Source organism: Poecilia mexicana, unplaced genomic scaffold (genome assembly GCF_051168715.1).
Source record: "Poecilia mexicana isolate PSO_F unplaced genomic scaffold, ASM5116871v1 scaffold_7, whole genome shotgun sequence".
In the NCBI taxonomy this organism is placed as follows: domain Eukaryota; kingdom Metazoa; phylum Chordata; class Actinopteri; order Cyprinodontiformes; family Poeciliidae; genus Poecilia; species Poecilia mexicana.
Genome location: NW_028263376.1, coordinates 29,170,944 through 29,194,500, shown reverse-complemented (window position 1 = coordinate 29,194,500; position 23,557 = coordinate 29,170,944). Strand labels below are relative to the sequence as shown.

The window sequence follows — 23,557 nt, the reverse complement described above, 5'->3', positions numbered from 1 at the left end:
ATATATATATATATATATATATATATATATATATATATATATATATATCTCAAATACCAAAAATGGACTTAAGATAAGGGCTTCTGGTTCAATCCTTCTTGTCATGCAAGACCCTTTTTTTGTTTTATATATATATATATATATATATATATATATATATATATATATATATATATATATATATATATATATATATATATATATATATATATATATATATATATACACACACACAGTTTGGATGCACAGAGAAATGGACTAGAGGTATAAGTTAGCTTGTTTGTCAAACAAGAGTAGTAGCAGATTATGCTAATTGTTGAGACTTTTCTCAAGTACATTGTATATAGGATAAAGTTTCTGTCCTTCTTTATAACCCAAGCAATTAGAACGTTCTCATCCACCATTTACACCTCGGACACACACAGCTCACAATGATAAATGATTAATACGAGAGCCATTTTTTCGATATGTGCATAATATTTTTGTCCCACTGCGGTAATTTCATTTAATTTAATCAGCTTGTGTCCTACTATCTGGTAATACGAGTCAGATATGTTAGAATAGGGATGCCCACAGCATCACGGGTTGCTCACCATGCTTACAGTAACGCTTAGTATGAAAGTGCCTTATTACTGATTTCCACTTTTATGAACCTCAAAGCCACCTGGACTGATGTAGAAAAGCTTAATCATTGTCTCATTAGCAGATGGTTTCAGCAAACGTCTCTGTAGAGTTTAGTAAACTCCATATGTTTATGTTTGCAAAGCTACAACAGGAAATACTTTTTTCTGGTTTCACTCTACACAAAGAAAAGCAGTTGGCATGTATCTAGCATTTAATGATCGCTTGGGAAAAATGATGACTCCGACAAGCAACCCTCAGCTGCAGTTCTCTTCGTGAGTTTTATAGATGTTTGTTTTGTTTTTGTTTTTCTGTGTGTGATTATGTTACTGTAATACAAATGAATTAATTTCAAGGATTTTTAATTGTCTTTACCAGGTGTGAAAAATAGCCATCTTTCTCCTTAATTTAATTTCAACCATCTCACAACAAATTTAGAAGGAAAAAAAAAATCCAATTAATATATTTGCAGGTAAACTTTCAAACTGCTTGACAGCCATACAGATCATTTTACAGAAAAATAAAATGTTATTCATGTTTTCTTTCTTTCTTTCTTTTCCCAGTATCTTGCAGATCTGTGACATTTACATTCATCTGATCTCCGGTCCCAGGATGGACATTGATCTTTAGGTTGAATCATCCATCAACAGATTTGCTGTTTAGGGAAGGGATGTCTTCTTCCGTATAAGGACGACGAACGATTAAAGCGACCAAAACTTTACAAGATGACATTTAAAGGATGTGAGGGATCAAACATGTGGGTCCACTGTGGCGTTATGCGATGGATTGTGAGATTTAGAGGCTGGGATGAAAAACAGTTTCAGTGTACCTTGGTAAGCTGTAATAAACAGCCTGAAAGTTTATATTTTGTTGGGTTTTTTTTTTTTTTTTTTTTTGAGCAAGGTAAAATATGAGCCTTTTGTGCCTGTGTGCATTCTGTAGATCCCTGAGAAATGTCTACTGATGTGTGTGTTTGCAGGGAGACCGGAGTCAAAGGCCAAAAGGTTTGCTGGCAGGAGTGTTAACCTGTGTCCACAGGCGCACACACCCAGCAGTATTCAGGAGGGTCCAGAGCCCTACAGGTGTGTGCTGTGGTGTTAAGAAAAAAGAAAAAAGAAGTAACCCGTGTGCATCTGCAAACAGAAAAGAAACAAAAAGAAAAAGGAAAAAATGGCAGGAGAAGAGAAAAAGAAGACTTTACTACCCTTTCAGCTGAGCCATGCAGAGCATAAAGAAAGAGTAAGATGTGGTACAGTTTGAAGGCAAAGAGGAAAAAGAAGCCGAGGAGAAAGGAGGGTGCGCTAAAAAGAAACAGGGAGCAGGAGTCGGCTGGAGGAGGCAGTTCGGGGTACGTGCGCATACGGACAGGTGTCTTAGATGTGAGAGCCTCCGGAGTTCTGAGCGTCATTGAAATGCCGCCTTATTATATCCTGATGCTGACAGAGTGACAGACGCTCGGTGAGCATGCAGGGCTGAATACAAGACGGTATTTTAAACCCCATCTTATACATATTCATTTCATTTGATAGGCCCTTCCCCCACACTCTACTTTTCCTCACACACGTCGACTATGGGAAAAGGTGAATTTCCTAACGGCGCGTGTGCGCCTGGAACACGCGTATCTGTAGGCTGGATTTTTGCGTTTTGTTTGTTTGCCTGAGCACGTTACCAGACACAGTGTTGGTCAAAAGTTTACATACGTGCCACGTCGGCCAGATGTCATACAAACCAAGAAAGTAATCACAGCTAGCATGGAATTTTGATTTTGGCACCAAGTGATCATAAAAAAAAACATCGTCATCCAGATGTGGTGTCAGATGTTGTTCTGAAAAGTCAGGAAAGTGGGAAGAGGACGAGGGGGGAAGCAGCAGGATAACCCCTGGTGGGGGTTTTGAATTAATGGATGGTGTGTGGAAATACTTTAGATTCTAAAACAAAGATGTGGATTGAAAATGCATGATTTGTAAGATTTGCAAGTCGGCGGTGCCTGCACCAATCAGCAGTGCAACACATCTGAGCAGCTACATCAAATTTAAACTTGTGAGTCATTAAGTTACTGGAATTCAACATATTTAGACAAAAAGTAGGTCATAAATCCCAATTCTGTTTCTTGTGAATGAGTGCACTTGATTTATTTATTTTTTTTCCCTGTGGTCCCACAGTAAAGGGAGTTGCATAAGAAGGTGCCCCGCACTTTTCCAGATCTTTACTTATAATATTGTTGAAAACTAAATACAATTTTCTACAATTATGAGCTACATTGTGCTTGTGTGATCCATAAAATCTGAGAGCAGAGCGATACACTGTTGTTCTAACCCACTTAAACCCAGTATATAACTGAACTCGGAACCATTAAGACAGCCTGCCTTGTTTGTTAATGAAAGCTTTTACTTTATGAGTCACTTGTATGGGTTTTTTTTCCCTTCTTATGATGCATGTAGAGTGAAAAAATATAGAGGTAAAAGAGACTTACTAAATAGAAAACATGAATAATAAATACAATATGGGGATTCAGAGGGAGCAGCGCTTATGAATAAAGGTATTTTTTGCCAATTTGGGACTGGCTCTAGGAGGAAATTGGCTTCCACATCACATTCCTTCAAGCCACAAACTTTTATTGTGAAATAAAATACAATGGCTAAAATAAGAACAGACCCTCAAACGCATAAAAACAAGACATTCAAAGGCAGAGAAATATAGCTAATGAAATGCAGTGCATTAGCTGCAATTGCATGTGTATTGTTTACACGACACACTTAGATCTTGAGAGCAAAAACCTCGGCTATAGTCCGTGCGATAACAAATGACAAAAATCAGATAAACCTGGTAAGTGTATCCTGAACATCCTTCCTGCGTCAAATTAGCAGGATTTCTAATTTTGCAACTAATATAGAAAGACAAATGCTCGCAGTTGTAATTCCACTGACGTGTTTCAGAAATAACACAGATCGAACTAGGTCACGGTGGCACACTTCCTGTTGCTGTGCTGCTGTAGTGTCAGCCATCGGACTGCGGTGAAGTGACAGTCTCTGTCAGCGGCTTTCCGGGAGAGAAGGTGTGCGAGCGAGAGAAGCAGGACGCGCAGGAAGCAACGCTCGGGCTGCACTTCATGCGAATCCGAATAAAATCCAGCGACAGCCTTTTGTTTTTTTTAGTTTTTTTTTTCGTTTATTCGAGATCTGATGGACTGCCGTTTACGCTAGACGGTTTCTAGTTATGTAGACGCAGAAAGTCACGGTTGACAATTTCTCCAATTACTCCAGTGCGACTTATGTCGTTTTTCTCTTCACCGCACACTTTTCGACTGATGCGACTTACACTCCGGAGTGGCTTACAGTCAAGCTGTGCTGATTTCATACCTGTCTTTTTGGCAAAAAAGTAAAAAAGAAAGTAATTTTCTACACAATGTCAAGTCATACCCAACTTGGGGAGGTTTTGTCCAACTGGTGAGGGAGTAAGGTGACCCGGAGCTGACTTAATAGATATCAGCAAGGCTGAAGATTTATTTTCTAACGCTTTCGACTTGTGTGATGGAACATGTTGAATCCTGAAATATTTAGAGCCTTTTAGAGAATTCAGAGTTAAGCTCAGTGTCTGCATTTTAACACTGATGCACACACAAGACACTGATTTTTATAGTAAAAAAAAAAAATCCAAAACTGAAATCCAATTTGTTTTAAATGAGTAAAACCCTGTTTCAGAGTCATTTCCGCACCGTTGTTCCAAACTTTAATAATGACTGACAAAAAAGAAGCAGCATAAATACGTTTAGGCCTTAAAAATAAATCAGAATTGGCTATGAGCATCAGACGTAGTAGATAAAAGCTTTATAGAAACCAGAGGTCAAAAATTGGCCCGCGATGTTCTGTCTGATCTGTGCATCCCTACTAAAAACCAACAAAAAATGCCCACAAATGTCCACAAAACACTTTGGAAAGACTGTCAAAACACAAAGGAATATAAAGGAATGAATGACGACCCAGTGGGCTGTATGTCTTATTCTCAGACACAGACGAGTACCGAGTAAATGTGATGTTAAGACTCCCGATTAACGTCTCGCTCCCACCTCTCACTCTCAATGTCAATAAAGCCAATAAGAGATCAGCTTGTCGTCATCAATTTAAAGGCAGCTCAACCAGCACAAGAGTTCAAGAGTTTCTGTTTGCATGTCTCATTTTTTTTTCCAAACATCTTTTTTGGGGTGTGGAACATCAGTTGTTTGAGGACAACTAAAAAAGAAAAGAAAAGAATCTGAATGTAAAAAAATAAATAACCTAAAATAAACCCCAAGACCATCTTGTTCTTCTATAAGGAGCACCATAAATGTTTTACAGCGCAGATCTTCATTCACTCGAGTGGGCTTGTTCTGCTGAACCAGATAAACATCTTGCCTCCGCTGGAACGTTTTTACGAGACGTTCCGATGTTAGTTTGGGGGCCTGACAAACGACAGACTCATGTCAGGCAGGACGTGAAGCCTATAACAAGCAAAATAAGCTCATTCTGTGGCATAATTGTTGCATTCCACAGTGCTAGGGAAACCAGCCTTAAGCCTGTTATTAGCCATATGGAGAGTGCTGTGGGCCTGGCTGGTTGGAGAGCAGAACACAGCGCTGGGCGCGTGCCAAACGCTCGAGGAGATAGCGAGAGAAATTCCTCGCTTTTAATTAAGAATTTAATACCAACACTGGTTCTAGTGATTAGTACATAATTAAAAGCTCCTACCGTGGATTTTCACACGAGCATAATTAATAGCTGCATCGATATATGCTGCGTTTTTATGTAGATAGTGTATATACAGTTAAAAATTACTCCTACTCCTGACGGATTCAAAGTTATTTTTAGTGAGTCTGAGAAGCTTTTTACACGTCTTTACTGCTGTCTTAGTTGTAAATCTCTGAGGTTGGAAAGCCTCTTTGCCATCAGCCTAATCTTTACTACCACAGATTCTGTATTGGATTTAATTCAGGCCCCTCAAAAACTTGGATATTTTTGCCAACTGTTGTTTTTGTTTTTTTTACAAATTTAGCCGCCTATTTTTCTGAAATTGTCCTTTGTGCAGACTGAGATTGAGAATTTTGATTTTGTCTTCTTTTTCACTTTGCTCCCACCACCAAGCCGACTGTATAGATGATGTTCTTTGGGTTGAATGTTTCTCCTGTTTCATGTCAAACGACTGCTACGTCATTGTGGCCAAACCTTTCAGCTCATATTATCAGACCTCCAAAAAGAAGACCAGAAGTCGTCTTCTTCGCTCAGATGAGATTTTGCAAGGCGACCTGTCACTGAGCAGTAACTTCTTCCTTGGATCATATCTGAAACGCATCTATATCCTTTTCAATCATGTTGGTCAAAGCAGAAGATTCCTTTATAAATTTAAATCTGCCAGGGGAATGAACAACATTGGGGTTAAACGTATAAGTATGTGTGAGCAGAAAGAGGCTGAAAATGTCTCCAAGGCTGAAAGTCCACATAAAGAGCAGTTCAATTAAATGCAAAGCCCCATCCGTTTATGTTAAATGCCAATATGGTGATTCCCATGGCTTTTCTGAATACTGACTTAAAAAAGAAAAACTGTGGAATAGTTTCACATTCTTCCTTCAGTTTCTAATATATATATATATATATATATATATATATATATATTTTATTTATTTATTTATTTTTTATTTTTTTTAAGACATATCATGAAGCCAACACAAATCCACTAGAAACTAGTCAATCACCATGGTAAGCTGCCCTACTGGATACTTCTAATCATCAAAGATGTTTCGACACCAGAAAAACAAAAAAAAAAAATAACATTACATTTAATTTTACATTTGGATGAAAGATTCTTATGACGTCAGGACATTCGGTTTCCAACAACTTGTACAGCCGAATCCAAAGTGCAAATTTCATTATGAACAGAAACCCTTGCCTACCGTTTCCCTACAAAAGTTAATTGCTCCTTTTTTATATCTAAATGGTTACCGACTTGCTTGCCTCCATGCAGGCTTTGCAATAATTAGGTTCTGTTTTGTTTTTTGTTTTTGTTATTGTTACTATAAATGGACATGTAAAGATGTAAATGTAAACGTCACCACACCTACAGTCAGTTCACAACAATTAAAACAGGGACAAGAGCTTAATGAGGATCCCAGCTTGTCTTGTCAAAGAGCACACGGAGGAGAAGAGTGAAGAAACATCTCCAAAAATCTGTCCTACTAAATAACTCCATCTTTGAAAACCTGAAACCAATTTTGGAAAAAATAGATTCCGTACAAAAAAAAATATGGCTGCCATACTTATTAATGGCAAAGAAAAAATGTAATTGATCTCACATTTCGACAGGGATAACAACAGATACGTTACAGTCACCTTTAAAAGAACACGAGGGATGAGTTTTTTTGAACTATTGTCCTGTGGGGTTTTATTTTTAAAGACAGCAACTTCTCATGCTATGGATAGTTTTTTTTCCAATTGTTAAACAACTCGGGGTTTTAGTGCTCGAGCGCAACCGTGAGACACAAAGGAGACAATGGACACCCACGCGAGGAATGAAAACATCTGAGCTTTGCATTACTTCACCAGTCGATCGCATCATTGGTCTAGACAGTTGTTTAACAATGGTGGCCGTGCAGGCAGCAGGAGAAGAAGCAGAGGCGCATCTACTGAAGGGACAGCGTAGAGTAGTCTGAGACAGACCAGGGACTGCTTCAAACGGAGCGCTCCCTCTGCTTGTTATAAAGCAGACCACATGCATGTCATCTGAGGTTCTCTCATAGGACAATGTTAGGCTTGCGCTCTTGCATTATCATATTTAAATGGTAACATCTGGTGGAGCTGGGCGTGTTAATCGGTGAAACCTCAGAGGTGTGACGGGGAAGGGTTCGCTATGTGTTTTTCAATGTCTGCGACCTCTGTAATCATCAAAGGCAAGTTTGATGATTACAGCTCACTGCTGAAAGAAAGTGAGCAGTTTTATCATCTATTGTCAAGCAAACCTCTGACTGAGGAATGTTTCTGAAAGCTGGAGTTCAAAACATTATATTTGAAATATTGTTTACTTATTCATGTATGGCAGAAAGAGAGGGAAGAGTACTGAATTCGCCAACCTTCTGACTCCTGTGTGTTGATATATTTTTAAATGTAAAATTGATTTTACTTTGTACAAGTGAACTCCCATACAAGTAGTTAATCAGCTAATGAAAGCTTTAAGAACATTAGCCTTAAAAGTCCAAATCCATCCACAGGGCAGCATTCATACCAGCTTGACCCGCTGATCATAACGTCCAAATGTTTTCCGTCTTTGGCAGGACTGTTGAGCTGCACAAGCCTCTCACGGCACTCCAGCTCTGCCCATGCAAGACTGTAATTGTGAAATTTGAACGGGTCCTCTGGGGGTCAAGACACAAAAGCCAAGTTCACGAGCCACTAAATTTCACCTGTGCTCAGCCAGAGCATCCAACTGTGTGTCCGTGAAGACACAGACTGATCCTTGACCCAAATTAAGGCTCTTACTGATAATGACAGCAGCTCCGATAACCATAGGTAATCAATAAAAGATTAAGGGAAAGTCTGAGAAAAATGTGTATTGATGGTTTCCGTTGTTACTGAAAGGGTAAGAGGATGTCACAAGAACTTTTTCCTTCAGTGGAACGATGGATCTTCAGGTTGTGCAGGGAAGTGAAGCTACTGCTGGCTATGTGGAGATGCTGCAGTGGGCAGCCCTTTATGACTGAAAACCCTTTATGATTGAAAGCCCTGGGCTGTGCAGTGGTTACTGAGTCTTTCGTCAGAAGGGGCGACACAGTTCATCTTACAAAGGACTTCTTCCAGGGGAACCAACATCCCTGTTTTCAAAACTCCTCCATGTTCCCCTGATCTAAATCACATTAGAAACAAAACATTTGAAACTAGACTGAAAGAGACGTTTAGAAAGGCAGATGCCAGATCCAGACCGTGGATGTCCTTCATGAAGCCATCTTCAACACATCGAGCAATGACTGCAACACTCGCGTCAAGAACGACTGAACTAACTTCTGAATGGGCCTAAACCATACTAGTACTTTCTTTGATACCTCTAGTTCTGTTTAAAGTTTTTGTTTCAACTAATGAGCTGATGTTTCAGTTTAAATGTTGGTTTCAATAAACTGCTTACTATGTCTTTTACCTTGTGCTCCAATTTCGTCTTTTTGCATTTTAAAGTGAAGTTTGCAACATGGTTACAATCCAGCAGCGTGAATATGCAATGCTCATTGCTTTTTTTATTTTTATTATTATTAATAAATCAGGAGGCCTTTTAGAGATGTGAAACATTGACTGAACTGTTCTACACTGATTATTACTGGGGGGCTTTTCTAGACACTTTTATGAAAGCTCAATTTTATATGTGAAAAACAATAAAATTGAGTTTCTTGGTTTTTCAAAAAATTATTCCTAAAGTCTCATCGTGAACCAACTATTGTCCATCGTGTCATCTCATGTTTCACTCCACCTCTAATATTAATACATTCTCTTCCACATGTGGACAGATGTGCGTTGGTGTGGCCTTACGCACCTTTGTATTAAACCAAAATGATCAAAACAGGTGATGGAAATGAAGCATACGCAAAGTGTTGACTGCCGAGGCTCTCAGCTGTAGAGCTCACATGTAGCAGTAAGGGTGGTGACCCTGAATAAATTGCCTAGTAATGATTCATATCAGGTGATTGTCTGTCATATGCAGTGGTCAGCCAAAGGGCAAAGGCCTCAGTGGCACGGCTGCCCTTCACAGCCTCACATTAGGCTTTACTAATTTGCACGCAATTAGCTTGGCTGCATGAGAGTTTTGCCTGAAGCCTCGGGGTTTCAGAGAGACCGATTTAGTCAGCACCGACTGCACAAGTCTGGACTGTGTTTTGTAAGTGCTGCATACATGGTTCACATGTCCTTTTGGTCTAAAATCCCTAACTATTCCTTCATAAAATGAAGTCGTAAATTTCACTATGAATTTATCTCAACAGCAGGCTAATACAAGAAAGGAGGACACAAAGGATGAAGGAGGGGAAGCAAGGAAGGAAGCTCACATGCAGCAGTAAGAAGGAAACGAAGAAGGAGGAATGGATGGAGGCCACAAGACAGGATGCAATGAAGTTAGGTAGGAAGGAAGATGAAATGCAACATTTGGACACTAGAAAGGAAGGGATGAAGAAAGGGTGAAGTGAAGTAAATAGGAGAACTAGTAGTAGGCAAGCAAGCTGCAAGAAAGGAAACATGGATAGAAGGAAACCAAAAGAAAGGAAGGGAGAAGTGAAACAAGGAAGGAGGGCACAATAAGAAAAGCAATGGAAGGAAATAAGATGGATGCAAGTAAGGAAAGAATCAACAAAGAGAACAAATGAAAGAATAAAGGAAGGATCAAATTAATGAAATGAAATGAAGGACATAACATTTGAGAACAAGAAAGAAAGAGGGGAGCGGGAAGGAAGAAGGAAAGGAATCAGTGAATGAAGGATAGAGAAAAGGAAATATAAATAAAACAAAGGACAGAAAGAATGACACCACAACAAAAAAGGCAAAGAGAGAAAGAAGAATGGGAGAAAAGACTAAATAAAGGAAAAAGGAAGGAAGGACTCAAAAGACAGGAATCAGGAAACAAGACAATTAGAAAAAGGAGCAGGAGTGGCACTCTTCACTACTTCTTAGATGACTTGCAGAATACTGATATCAAGTTCCAGACATCGTCATACCCACATATAGAAATTACAATTTAAACATCTCAATGTCTTTTTAAGCTTTCAGATTATCAGCATCATTTTCATCATTCAACTCAGTTGATTTTCTGAAAAATGCATCACAACATGAACCCAACATAATCTGTGGTCAGAATTTAATCAGATTTAGAAAAGAATAAAGAAGAACTGCCTTTTTTTGTTCAAACTATGTGAATAGCACCTACATTGCAGACTTCAAGAGCTTTTATTCCTCTTGCTTTTAAGCACAACCCAACAGAAACAGAGTCTTGCAGTGAACGGGGCCCATATTACTGCCTCATTTTCCTGTCATCCTGTATAACAACACAAGGCGACACAGCGGAAAGGAAATTACAGAAGAGACATTGCATATCAGGAAGGACAGGATAAACGGAAGATCCACAACTATCCAATTTATCTTTTTGTTAAACACGGCTAACTTTTATGATCAACCACTTTAGTTGCCTTGATTTGTTAAATATATAAATATGTATCTTTGTTTTCTAAAGTAATACATGCTTGCATGCATTCAGAGTTTAAATTATGATCAGTATAATTGAGATTTTTTTTTTTTATTATTAATTTAAAATGTTTCATTCACACCACCATTTATTTCAGTGGGCAGTTTGAGAAATCTTTACACACGCTTTGATAAATCACTTGTCCATTTATTATCTGTGAGCATCTTATCAGTTCAGGTAAACAACCCAGGATATAAATTACTGTCCCCGACATATTCATATTTAAAAATCTGGGTAGAAAAAGCAATTCGTCATTTAGAAAGTTGAGCGTTTAGAAAGCTAACCGCGGCCTCAGGTGGAAATCATGAAGGAGTTCTGCTGTCATGTTTCCCACCAACCACTTTAAAACAGGCGGCCCCAAATCACAGAAGGGCAATACGTTTTACAGTTCCTCAACTGGGACCTTATTCTTAATGCAAATATTGATAGTCATGAAAATATTTCTGAAAAAGTTTTAATCTCTTTGTAGTTGTCCTTTACTTGCTGTAAAAGCCAGCACAATCGACAGACACCAGCTAATCATTTGTTGTTTTAAACTCCACATTATCTACCAATCTCCCTCTTCTTGGTCTTTCAGTCCATTTCCAAAGGGAACTTTGCTGCATAAACTAAACAACATCATCAGCTTTCTAAATGGAGATTAAAGGTAAATGGTTAGAGTAAACTTTTAGTCTGTTATTGAACTAAACAAGAAAAAAATGTGACCGATCAACTCCGACAGGTAGCTCAAGCTGTATAAAAATCCCAGAAAATAAAAATGTCTTGTTTCTTAAATGTGTAAAATCTTGTATGCTTTCAGCCAGCCATACCCCTAACACAGACCGACAGCAGAAGCCAACAGTTTGAAATCTAGGCCAAAATATCTACGTTTTGAAATCTGCTGACAGTGGTGAGGATAGAAAAGGGTGCTGCTGATAAAGGAAGCTAAATTATATTGAAAATACTTAAAAAAAAAAAAAAAACACAGGATGAATAATGTAAACCTCAAAACTTATTTGACATAATACAGTCTCAATAAAATGTTGAAGTAATACCCTCCACTTATTCATAGAAGAATAAAACAAAATTTAAATTGCAGGACATTATTTTATTTTCCGATGCCTCACCCCTACAAGCTGGCGGCAAAAGGACAAAGACAGAAAATGGGAAACCTGCAGTGGACGTTGGTGTCCCACTAAGTGCTCATTATAAGCTGTAGTCAAGGTGGCCTCGAGAGTATACCGACACGTGGACCAGATAGGGATGTTTGGGGGTTTTTTAAGAGGAGGGTTGGGGGCAGTGGGGGCAGGACATGTTCGAGCACAAAAGCAGGGGAGTGAGAGCGAGGCTGGTAGAGATAACATGGGGGAGATAAAAACATTCCAGAGATACTAAATAACACCGGTATGACGCATTCTGATGCAACGCCGTTTCCAGTCATAGCCCTCTTCCAGCTCACTCCCATGCTTTAAGGAAAACATTGGAAAAAAAAGGAAAAAAAAAATGGTACGCATGCTTGTAACGCTAGATGTTTTAAGAAGATTCAACAAGGTCCAAAAGCAAATCGTTTATGCATGCATGCTCGAGCTGAAGCTTCTCGTCAATACTTCTCAGATGAAAAAAAAAAAAAAAAAAAAAAAAAAAAAGAGTTCTCTCCATATTCATTTTCTCTTGCCAAAGAACCCAAAACTCTCGTGACCTTGAGAGGCTGAATGAGTACAAGAGAAAGATATCTGCTTTCACTTTTGATACATCTGAAAGTGAGACCGTGTGGGTAAATTCAACCCGTTCAACACGGCAGTCGTACGCGTTCGTGTGGTGGAGTTGGTGCATGCATGTTGTCCTGGTTTAAACTCTGCCATTCCTGCACTCTCACATTATCATACAGAGCAGACGGAGTGCGTGTACTGGGTAGTAAACCTCTCCGCTGCTCTCCAACAGCAAACCCCCCAACACACACACACACACACACACACACACACACCTCTCTTCCTCCTCCCATCTCATCTCCTGCCGAGCTCCCTGCGTGTAATCTGCAGACTGCACACGTACTCTGCCTACCTGAGCGGGAGTCTCTCTCTCTCTGGGTCCACCGGTTCGTGTGTGTGAGCGTACGTGCACACGCGGCGGCAGGCGAACGGAGACAAGACAATCCGGACGCATCGTATATGCAAAGTGTTTCCTGAAAGCATGAGAGTTTGCCTCAAGTCTAAATTCAGAAGAAGAAGAAGAAAAAAAAAAGTGTGCACTTCACACACTTGTTGGTTGATATTGTCAACCAACAATATCTGTAGAATCTGTCAATAAGACAATCTTTGAGTCTGGATCCCACTGTGTGCAGCAGACAGCAATCACCTTAACCGGAATGAGCCGGGCTTATGTAACGTTCCCTGTGACGGCCGACACAAAACAAGCCCTGCTGTGATGGGTTAGGTCAGCCAGAAAGCAATGGTCTAAAGCCTTTCTGTACAAACTAATACGTTAACCTCACTCAAAATAATGTACTTTGAGTTATGCTTAAGAGAAGCTTCAGAAGCTATTCAGACACATTCAGTTTGTTTACATTAGGTTTGGTTACAACTTCCAAATCCAGGTGGGTTTTTATGCCACACGTGTCAAACTGAGGGCCTGGGGGCCCAAATGTCATGTGGCCCCTCTAGACTCCAAATTACAACAAGAACTCTAGGGCTGTTGTAAACGAATATTTTAGTAATCGAGTAATCTATCGATTATTCTTACGATTAATCGAGTAATCGGATAAAATAAAATTCTAAAATGAAATATTGGTAAATCTGGCATAATACCGGTGTTACTATCAGATATCAATATCAGTCCAATTTTTCATATTTGAGCATCCCTAACAGTTGCTTTTTTGTAGTTTAGAAAACTAACCTGTAACAATAATAGCTCACTTTCTAAGTTAACCAGAAGAAAAGTTATAGAAAAATCTGAAATTATATTGAATTTAATAACAAAGAGGCAGGCTCCCAAATATGCTTATGTAACATAGTTAAAATGGTTGAGGTTAAATCCTGCTAAAATGCACCATCTGCTGGTAAAAAGTTGTATTGCATTCACCCTAGAAAGAGCGAGGTATTATGGGTAATCCTCAGAGCCATGAGGATCACTGACGAGGTAACGTGTCTCTGCCATGTGTTAAAGAAATATTATTAATGCATTTTGTGAAGTGCGTTTGTGGTTGTCGTTTTTGCATATTGTTGAAATATGTTCGGTCTGGGTCACGCTAGTTCTGTTATTATGTTGTTTTTGTCGTGTTTGAGAATGTTTAGTTCGTGGGAAAGTGCAGTGGGAATTTCCCACGTGGTAACATTATGGCTCCTCCTTGCAGGAGCTTGTTTTATGCCAGAGACTGACCTTACCTCCATGCCCGTTCTGTGAAATGCAGGTATGTTTTACCAAACCTCCTGTAGCAGATGGTTAGCATGACACTGAGTTTTATATTAACAGTTTTATACAATGATGTGGTTAATTTATGTTTTTGCACTGTTCTAAAATGCAAGGTTATATAAACTAAAACATAAAAATGGCATCCAGTAAATAAAATGTCAGCATTTTATTTTATTTTTCAGAACATTTTAATTAGTTACTTTATTTTCTCTAAAAAGGAGACTCACTGGTTGTCCTTTTATTGTAAAACAAAATCCACTATACGATCACTGTAATTTTAAATTATTTTGTTGTGGTTATTGTATTATGGGTGATCCTCAGAGCCATGAGGATCACTGACGAGGAGCTTGTTTTATGCCAGAGACTGACCTTACCTCCATGCCCGTTCTGTGAAATGCAGATGGAGAATTAAAGAAACAGCTGATGCCAACTTGAGCAGCTCCTTGTCATTCATTACCACACCGATAGAAGCCACCAAAACCACATAGGCCACACTTATAAAAAATGTCTACAATCCAGCTTTTAGTTTATGTATTCATCTTCAGTGAGTTTAATAGATTAATTAAACTCACCTTGCCACCTAACCTGTCACGCTTTGGGTTTGAAAATACGGGAAATGCCGCCTGGAGTGGGAGGAGAGGGCGAATGAACGAACATGGGGTGGAGGGGAGGAAATAGACCAGCGGACTGACGAACCGTTAGACCGGGGGACGAACACGGGGGAAGCAATACGGGATATTTACGACACCTTCACTGGTCACACTCAGAAACTCATCTACCAGCCATGTACGATGCGCTCCGCCACCCGTTTCTTCAGACCGGGATATGAAATTTATTGTGCGGTTCGTCGGTAAAGCTACATTTACACGGTAAGCATCAGCTACTCAGCCGCCCGCCCTGTTCAGTCTACCCGCTCACCTCAGCGCTCTTCCCGCCGTTCGCTTTCAACCAGCAGCCCCGGAGGAGAAATGCTGCCGTACTCCAGGCATTCCCCAGTCATTTTAAGGATGCTTATTGGTTCCCCAAAAACGATAAAAAGTCGGGCATTATCATCAATCAATAAAATCCCCACGGGCCAATCTTGAAGATTGGACTTTATGCCGCTGAGACTTAGCTTTTGTCAACAACTCAGAGGCGGAAGTGAGAGCTCCGCGCAACGCAAATGAAGTCCCGGCCGGAACACGGTGCGCTAACTAATAAAACATAAATTAAAGAAGCTTCGAGGCAGGTAAATTTTCCTCGAGGAATTTTAGTAATCGAGGTACTCGAATCATTCGAGGAATCGTTTCAGCCCTAAAGAACTCCCTCCAGTTTTTCAAAAATGCACACAATTCACATAAATTCAACAGATCCCAACATTTTTCAGATTTTACTGACATTTTTTCTCTCAAATTTGGCCAAAAAACATTGGGTTTCCGTGACTGCTGCCCTGATGTCAAGTTATAGTCTGTGATCAATACGGTGAATAATAAAAAGCCACATTTAACATCACACGGTGCAAATTTTGTAAAAATTATTTCCAAATATTTCTAAATTAATCACAGAATCCTGGATGGACTGATCAGTGTGAAAAGATGTTCAATAGTATTTAATTTTAAGAAACGCTTAGTGAATGCTGAAATAGCAATTTATTGGTATTTTAGCAATTTAATGGGTTTTGTCAATTCATTCTGGGACAACCGGCTCTTTTAAGAACATTCAGATTTTTGATACGGCCCAAAATGAAGATGAGTTTGATGCACCTGGTTTATGCGGCAGAATAACGTAGAGCTGCACAAATAGAAAGTGGAAGAAAAATTATTTGTGGATCTCAACCATTTCTATAAATAATGATCTGATCAGATTCACAGATGAATTTAGGTCTGGACTTTCACCAAGTCATTCCGACGCGCAAAAACGCTTTGATCTGTACCATTGTTTTGCAGCCCCAGCTGTAGTGAGTGAATCTCTACTTCATCTTTCTATCAACTCTTTCCCTGCCAAAGAAAAGCATACCTCAGCATGATGCTGTCATCACTGTGTTTTACAGCAGGGATAGAGTTTTCTGGATGACATGCAGTGTTGGTTTTCTGCCACACCTATTTCGTTTGCAGGCCCAATACTTCAATTTTAACCTCGTCTGACCGAAGCAACACCTTGTCCTTCTAGTATTCATTAATTGAGTAAATTCTATAGACAACTGGTTTCACTGGACTTTATTCAGCCCCCTTTGACTATAGTAAAGCAAATGCATGCCACACCTTTCAGATTTTTGTCTGAGAATAAAAAAATGAAAGCCATGTATCGTTTTCTTTTCTCATGAAATGCAATGAAATGTGTGGCTTTAACATGAGCAAATGTGACAGATATTGAAGGCACTTGAAGTTTCTAAAAGACAAGTTTGAGGACAAGCCAAAGATTAGCTTTTTACAGATGAATGTCAAACTTTTTAATTATTTATTAGAATCTAAAAAAAGAAAAAAAAAAAAAAGTCAAAATGTTTGCCCTGCTGCTTTTCTGATTTATTCAATAGATTGTAAGTATTGTACCAGGCTTATTAAAAAGCGGCATAGCTCTGCAATGCCAGACCGAGAAGAATATCTCAGTGCCACCGGTGTGTTAATGATCTTAACAGGATTCAGTCACACACATACACAATCAATACATATCATGCTGTAATTATGGGGTACAATAATATGCTGGCGCTCCAGTACAACCAACAGCAGAATGCATTCATGAGCAGCGGAAAGAAAAAGCCAAAAATTGTCTTGGTAACCTTTATCACCTCTCTGGAGACAAAAAAAAAGAAAATCTAATTGATTGAATGTGCAGGTGAAGGAACTCTGCCAGCAAAAAGCCCGGGCTTGGATCATAACCTTTTTGTCTCCGTTTCTGGCATGCGTCTATGTTCAGGGAACGGTGCGTTCAAGATTACAGACAGGGAACAAACACGAGTTTGTGAACGCAAAAGAGAAGAAGAGACGAGAGGAGTGACTGACGGGGAGGGCTGAGGGAGGAGGAGGAGGAGGGGAGGAGGTTTGGTGGAGTGCAAGCGCTCAGGAGATGAAGATGGAAAGTGAAAGGGAAGAGAAATAATGAGAGAAGAGGAAAAACGTTCCCACTCTCAGGGAGATGAATTGGTTCATAGTTTGCAGACAGCCTTTTCAGTGCATCAGTCGAAGGACTATATCCATCCCCTTCTTCACTAATAAGCCACAGAATCCCCAAGACACAACCACGGGGATCTATTCATTTGTCTCCAATAACAGCGGCACCTTTCTGCTCGTATTAGCCAGGATTTGCATTGCTACATTTGCATAAGGATTTAATAATGTCCCCTGAATGAGACAAAATGCACCTGTCAATCATTCTCAGTTCACTAAAAGGTTTCCGTGCTGTTTAAGGCAACAGCGGGATCAGTCGGTGCGTGGCACCCCGAGCACCATCAGTATGAGTTTCATAGGATATGATGCAATCGGTAGCCAATATTAATTCCTCTTGTTGAGTCAGACATGCTTAAATGTTAGCAAATAAAAAAAACGGGAAATGTTAAAGTGGAATTAAAATAATTTAACTCCTACTATATTTCATATTTATGGTATATAAAACATCAACATTTGAGAGAAATGTGAAACAAGCAAACGGACCTTAGTTTTCAACGTTTTTGGGAACGTTTTAGACCTTCAAGCTGCAGAAATGGATTTTGTTCTTCTAAGGCTGTTAGGAGCTGCAGGAATGCTGTGCAGGGCTGCAAGGTTTTTCCGGCCAAGAACATCAAAGAGGACCATAGGGTCACATACATAACAGTAACGGTGATCTTAGAGATTTGGCAATGAGATGAAAACCACAAGCTGTAAGTACTGCCTCTTATGGAGAAAGACAGTGGGTGCCAAGATCAAAGCAATATTTAGATAGGTTAGCTCGTGATTAGACCATCAGTAAAAGTGTGAAGAAGAAGACAAAAATACAAATGTCCAGACTGAAACTTTAGGAGCAATCGGGTATAGAATAATACACCAAATACACTCTACAAAGGTATTAATGGAAGTGTGAAAAAACACACAGAACAGGCACAACCAAATGTGACAAAACCAGAGAAGGAGGAAAGAATAGTCACATATAATATGCAAAATAAAGATCCTTTAAAACACAGTTTCCCTACAAATGAACTGAATATCATGAGATTGTTGGAAACTATGATGTACTGGCCAACTCTAAAAAAAACACGCTAACCAACACTTTCACTAAGAAACCCAAGGATGTAGTTTTATTTTATATTGTGTTTTTTCAAGATGGAAAAGGTAAACAATGTCAAAGAGAACAAGCAGAAATATTCTTTTGGTAGAACTTTAGCTGAGTACTACTTTAGCCATGCTGAGTACTTTCATGTTTTCAGTAGTGCTGCAAGTTAGAAGGACAGCTGCTTTTCAATGGGGCAATATAGACATTAGTGCCCCCTGCTGGTACAAGAGTTTTAGACTGGAATGCCACAGACTATAGAGACTCTTATTTTTTTTTCAAAAACACTGAGAAGAGAGAGAGAGAGAGATAGAGAGAGAGAGCGAGAGAGAGAGAGAGAGATATAGAGAGAGAGCGAGAGAGAGAGAGAGCATGCAAACAGGTCAAGACTCATTGCAGCATAACCTACACGGATATTAGAAAACTCAGAGCTACACAACATCAGCAGAGCATTGCAAACTTTCATAAACAATATTGTGAAGCAAAACTATAATTCAAAGTTCAGCACATCCTGAAAAGCACCACTCAGCAATATTCAGATGACTCGGATGATTGCCTTCATAGGAGTTGATGATCAGTGTTATGGTTGCTATATTAGTATATTATACTCAAACAAACAAATAAAAAAAACTAAATGTGGAGTTGCCCCTCTTGCCCTCTCTTACCTTCCAGCCGCTGCCTGCCTCTCTGTAGTAAGGAAAGTTGTCGCAGATCCACTGGTAGATCTCACTGAGCGTCATCCGTTTCCGCGGAGAGCCGTTGATGGCGAAGGTGATGAGGCTGGCGTAGCTGTAGGGGGGTTTGCCGTCTCTGTGCTGCGCCGCTTCCTCTTGGTCCAGTGTGGTTCCTGGATCCAGATGCACGATCTTCTTCCCCAGGCCGTGCCCGGGATGGTGCATGTGGTGGTGGTGGTGGTGATGCCCAAGGTGACTGTGGTGGTGTCCCATGTCTGCCTTCTGGATGGCTGCCCTCATGCCGAGCTGAGGAAGCCAGTCCATGGATGTGAGGCTGCTCTCCAGCTCAGAGGTCATGGTGCTCGATGCTCCGGGTCAAGAAAAAGAAGGAGAGGGGCTTCGGCGACGTGGCGTACGGAGGGATCTTCTGCGGGCTCACTGAATGGGTTCCGTGCTGCAGTCTTGGCTCAAGCCTAGGGAAGAACAGGAGGTTTATTTACTATGCCTATTCATCTTCCTTAGCTGGAGCAGAAAGCAGACTTGGCAGAGACACATGGATGTCAACTTGTACATTATTTTCCACATTGGGTCTAGCTTTGTATAACAGAAAACAAAATATTTTGGCACTTTCATCACTTCGCCGTCAGCACCGCACATAAATATGTGAGAGAGGGATATTAAAAACTGTTTATCATATTGTTTCCATTAATTATACATTAAGTAGCACAGTAGTTCGGGGGCTTGGAATGAGATAAGTGTCTTACTCTTCCCATTTCCTTCCATCTTTCTTTTGGCCAAAGCATCTGGGGAAGTCAGCGCTCTGAAAGGTAAAGTCCTCCCCTTGTGCATGTTCACAAAATCTTCATCTGGCGACCGTGACGGCGGCTGATGCTGCTGCGGCTGCAATGTACAAACACAAAAACCACACAAGACGGTGAGCTTGCGCTGCCAGACGGCTCTCATAAGATATTAATATCGCACAACCGTTCAACTGGCCTCGGCATCTGTCCAGCCTGATTAAAACCTCCTCTCTCTCTCTCTCCCTCTTCCCCTCTGTGTTGTGTCTGTCTGGATTGGCTTAAAGTCCATCCCATCCAAGGTGGAAACAGCAATTGGATCTGCACAGTGACTAAAAGCTGGGGAATTGTTTTCACAAGTGTCTGCCAAAGGGGGATGGCGGAGTGGGGGGCAGCTCAGGAGGAATTCCAACCCTCCGGAGGAGCTGAAAGGCTCGTCCCCTTTCCTCTGTCTAACACACCAACACACATCTCCCTCTCTCTCTCCGTCCGTCCGTCTCTCTCTCACACACATACACATTTTCATTTTCTTGCTTGACGTGCCTCTCTCTCTCTCTCTCTCCCAACAAGTCCGTGCCCACCTCTCTGTCCCACTCAGTCTCTCAGATCCCTGTCAGACAGACGCATGCAATAAAAACATATGCTAAATAACCCTCAGCCTCTTATTATTGTAGCTTTAAGCAGAACACTCACCCCAAAAATATTTCCTGAGTCAAACTTAGCAACAACCCTTATTAAGGGTTTTACAAATAATTTTGCCGTGAGTCATAACTAAAAAAAACAAAGAAAATAATATTGTCCATGCGTGATTGTTTTGAACTGTAGTTTACCTCGGCTGGACTGAAAATGCCAAGTTGGTCTTCAGAGAAAATGCTTTGATTTAACTAAAAGTTCATTGTTACCCACTTTGGTGGGTAACAATGAACAACAGCATCTAATGCTGTAAAAATAATTTCACAGTATATTAAATAATTCCCATTTAATTCAATCAAAATGAAGTCTAACATATTAATTTTTAAATGTACAAATTTGTAAATGAAACAAGTCGTTTCATGTTCAATAATTGAACATGGAACAACTTTTGCGGTCTTTTTGGTAACAAATCCTACCTAAACTTCCTCATTAGACTTTAACTGAAGGTTTTAGTTGATTCAGCCATTTCCTCATTTATTGTGTCCAGCAGAGAACATTAAAACTATATATTTCAAAAGGTTTGAATATTAAATGTAGCAATTTTGGTAGGGAAAATTGCTGTTGGGAAAATTTCTCTGAGCAGGAATTCTGTATCAAGTTTTGCCACAATAACAGGGGATTTTTTTTTTCTTTTAAAAATCTAAACGCATACATTTTAAATGCAAGAGCAAGATTTATTTTCTTACATGTTATAATGTCCTTACCCTCAAAGTCTTCTCTCACTCAAAAGAAGTACCTCTTGCTTACAGATATGCTTGTTGTACAGATATCCTCTGCTCCCGTTTAAATCCTGCTCCACTCGCTCAAACTCTCAGGGAAAAAAAACCCCTGTACTTTCAGCTCTGCTCTCTCTGCTCAGGGATACCTCTGGAGTGAACTCTTATGAGCACTACAGGCACACCAAAAGGAAGACAGTGATGTTACAAAAAAAAATCAAAAAATCAAAAAATCAAACCCTCGTTCTTTGACTGCAACTGTTACCAGGAAGAATTTCCACTTTGCTTCAAGAGAGAGCAAAGAAAATCTGCAAGCAGAGAAAATAATGAAGTGCAGGGTTCAAGCAGAAGAAGAACATATTTGTGTAAGAGGCCATAAGCATGCTAATCAGGGTTAGCAATTCTGTAAGCAAGATTCTTTTAAGACGTTTTGAGAGAGAGCAGAGCAATATGAGAGTGATAAAGGAAGTTGAGCCATTACGTTGAAAAAGTATGCTCTTGTTTTTTGAAAGACAAGCTATTCGATTTTATGAAAGCAACAGTAAAGGTGCTTGTTAAGGGATATGATGCCAACTGACAAAGTAAAATAACGACTGGCTGCCTTAAAAGTTGCTGGAAGTCAGTAAATAATGTTATTACCTAATTAGATAATTGGCTAAGGGCATTGAACTGCAATTAATGCTGTGGCAGAAAGGAGTATTGAAATAGGTTGCAAGAAACGACTTGGTAAAAAAATACCTGTGATGTCACAACTCCAAACTTAAGCTTTACCGGGGCTTAGAACAGACTTGCATTCATATTTTACTTTATATGATTAATTTTATCTCATTGTTTAGTTATTTTTTCTGGCTTGTATTTTGTCCTAATTGTTCAATTAGTCACGGTAAAACATAAAAGTTCCTAGTTCATTTTAAAAATTAACTTCATCCAACTAAAACAATCTTATTAGCAATGTAACAAATTTCACAAATTTGTATTTGGAAATCCAAGCTAAAATCTACCCAAGTTGAACAACTAATCACTGTTGAGCTAAATTTATTGCTTAAACTTCAACCGTTCAAGCAGTAAAAGGTTGAAGTTCAAGCGAGTTGACGAGTAAAAGAAAATATAATAATAATTTAAGGCCAGTAAAGAGTTAACAGTCTTGGAATGGAATTAACATCTAAATCACAAAATAATAAAATGAGAAAAAAAAAAACAACATCTAACTTTCATCCCAATCCTATGCGCTCACCTTCATGTGTCCTTCAACAACAAAGAGCCCAATGGCCCACGCATCCTCTATTCATGCAGTAAATGATAAAGGTGTGAGAGCTTCAAAAAGCCTGCCAACAAAGATAAAACACGTTGGTTTCGTTCCACCTTTCCCCACGGAGAGCCCTAATATACCAACATGATGAAGAAGAAGAAGAAGAAGAGGGGAAATGCCCAGCATCTGAAAAGTATCTTGCTTTAATTACATGAAGGGGGAAAAAAAATAAATAAAATAAAAACATGTGTAGCAGCAGAAATCATAACGCTAAACAAGTCAGGCAGAGGGACTACGCTGAAAAAGGAACCAAGAAAAACTCAATAAGGCTTCTTCTCCTTCAGGCCTCTCCACTATGCAAGAAGTATATCCAAACATATTTTTTTCTTTTTTTCCCCAAATCCCAAGAAGCCGTCTTAATTACTGTGCCTTCCTTTCTTTTTTTTTTTTTTTTTCCTAAGGATCTAATGTCGGTGGGTAGGTGGGATTTGGGTGGTGACACACAAGGCACGGTACAACAAGTGCTCATTTTCCTCTCATTACGAGGAGGCTCGAACTGCAAATCAGCCTGCCACAAGCCCCGACCTGCTGTGCTGCCGCTGCTGCTGTTGTTGAGAAGTTGCGGAGCGTGGGATGCCTACGCGGTCGCACATTGTGATGCTTCGCACCGCTAGCCTGTTGAGGTGTTGAGACGATGAGTAATAGCATAGACCAGCGAAGGAAAAAGGGGATATGACTTTGCTTATGGGTACAGGGACCCTGCTGGGTGGGTAGACACAACCAATTACCTTGTCGACTCCGACAACTGGTCCCACCGTGACTAAGCAAACCTCAACGCTACACCTTTTATGTCTGATATCGGTCGGGTTTCGTATCAGCACGGTTCTATACAGGAACATGATCGCTGCAGAGAAGACATGTCAGAGAGCAACAGCAACTCTATTTAGTTTTGACAGATGACTAATG

General features: G+C 39.8%; 1 protein-coding gene across 1 annotated transcript in view; it reads right to left on the bottom strand.

Moving 5' to 3' along the window:
• Positions 1 to 23,557, bottom strand: part of LOC106928592 (forkhead box protein J3-like) — a 78,384-nt gene that overhangs the window by 41,816 nt on the left and 13,011 nt on the right. The window contains exons 2-3 of the mRNA XM_088007409.1: positions 19,901 to 20,036; positions 19,128 to 19,609 (exon numbers count right to left, since the gene is read on the bottom strand). Coding sequence (XP_087863535.1) covers positions 19,128 to 19,493 — 366 coding nt within the window. The 5' untranslated portion in view covers positions 19,494 to 19,609; positions 19,901 to 20,036. The remainder of the gene's footprint in view (positions 1 to 19,127; positions 19,610 to 19,900; positions 20,037 to 23,557) is intronic.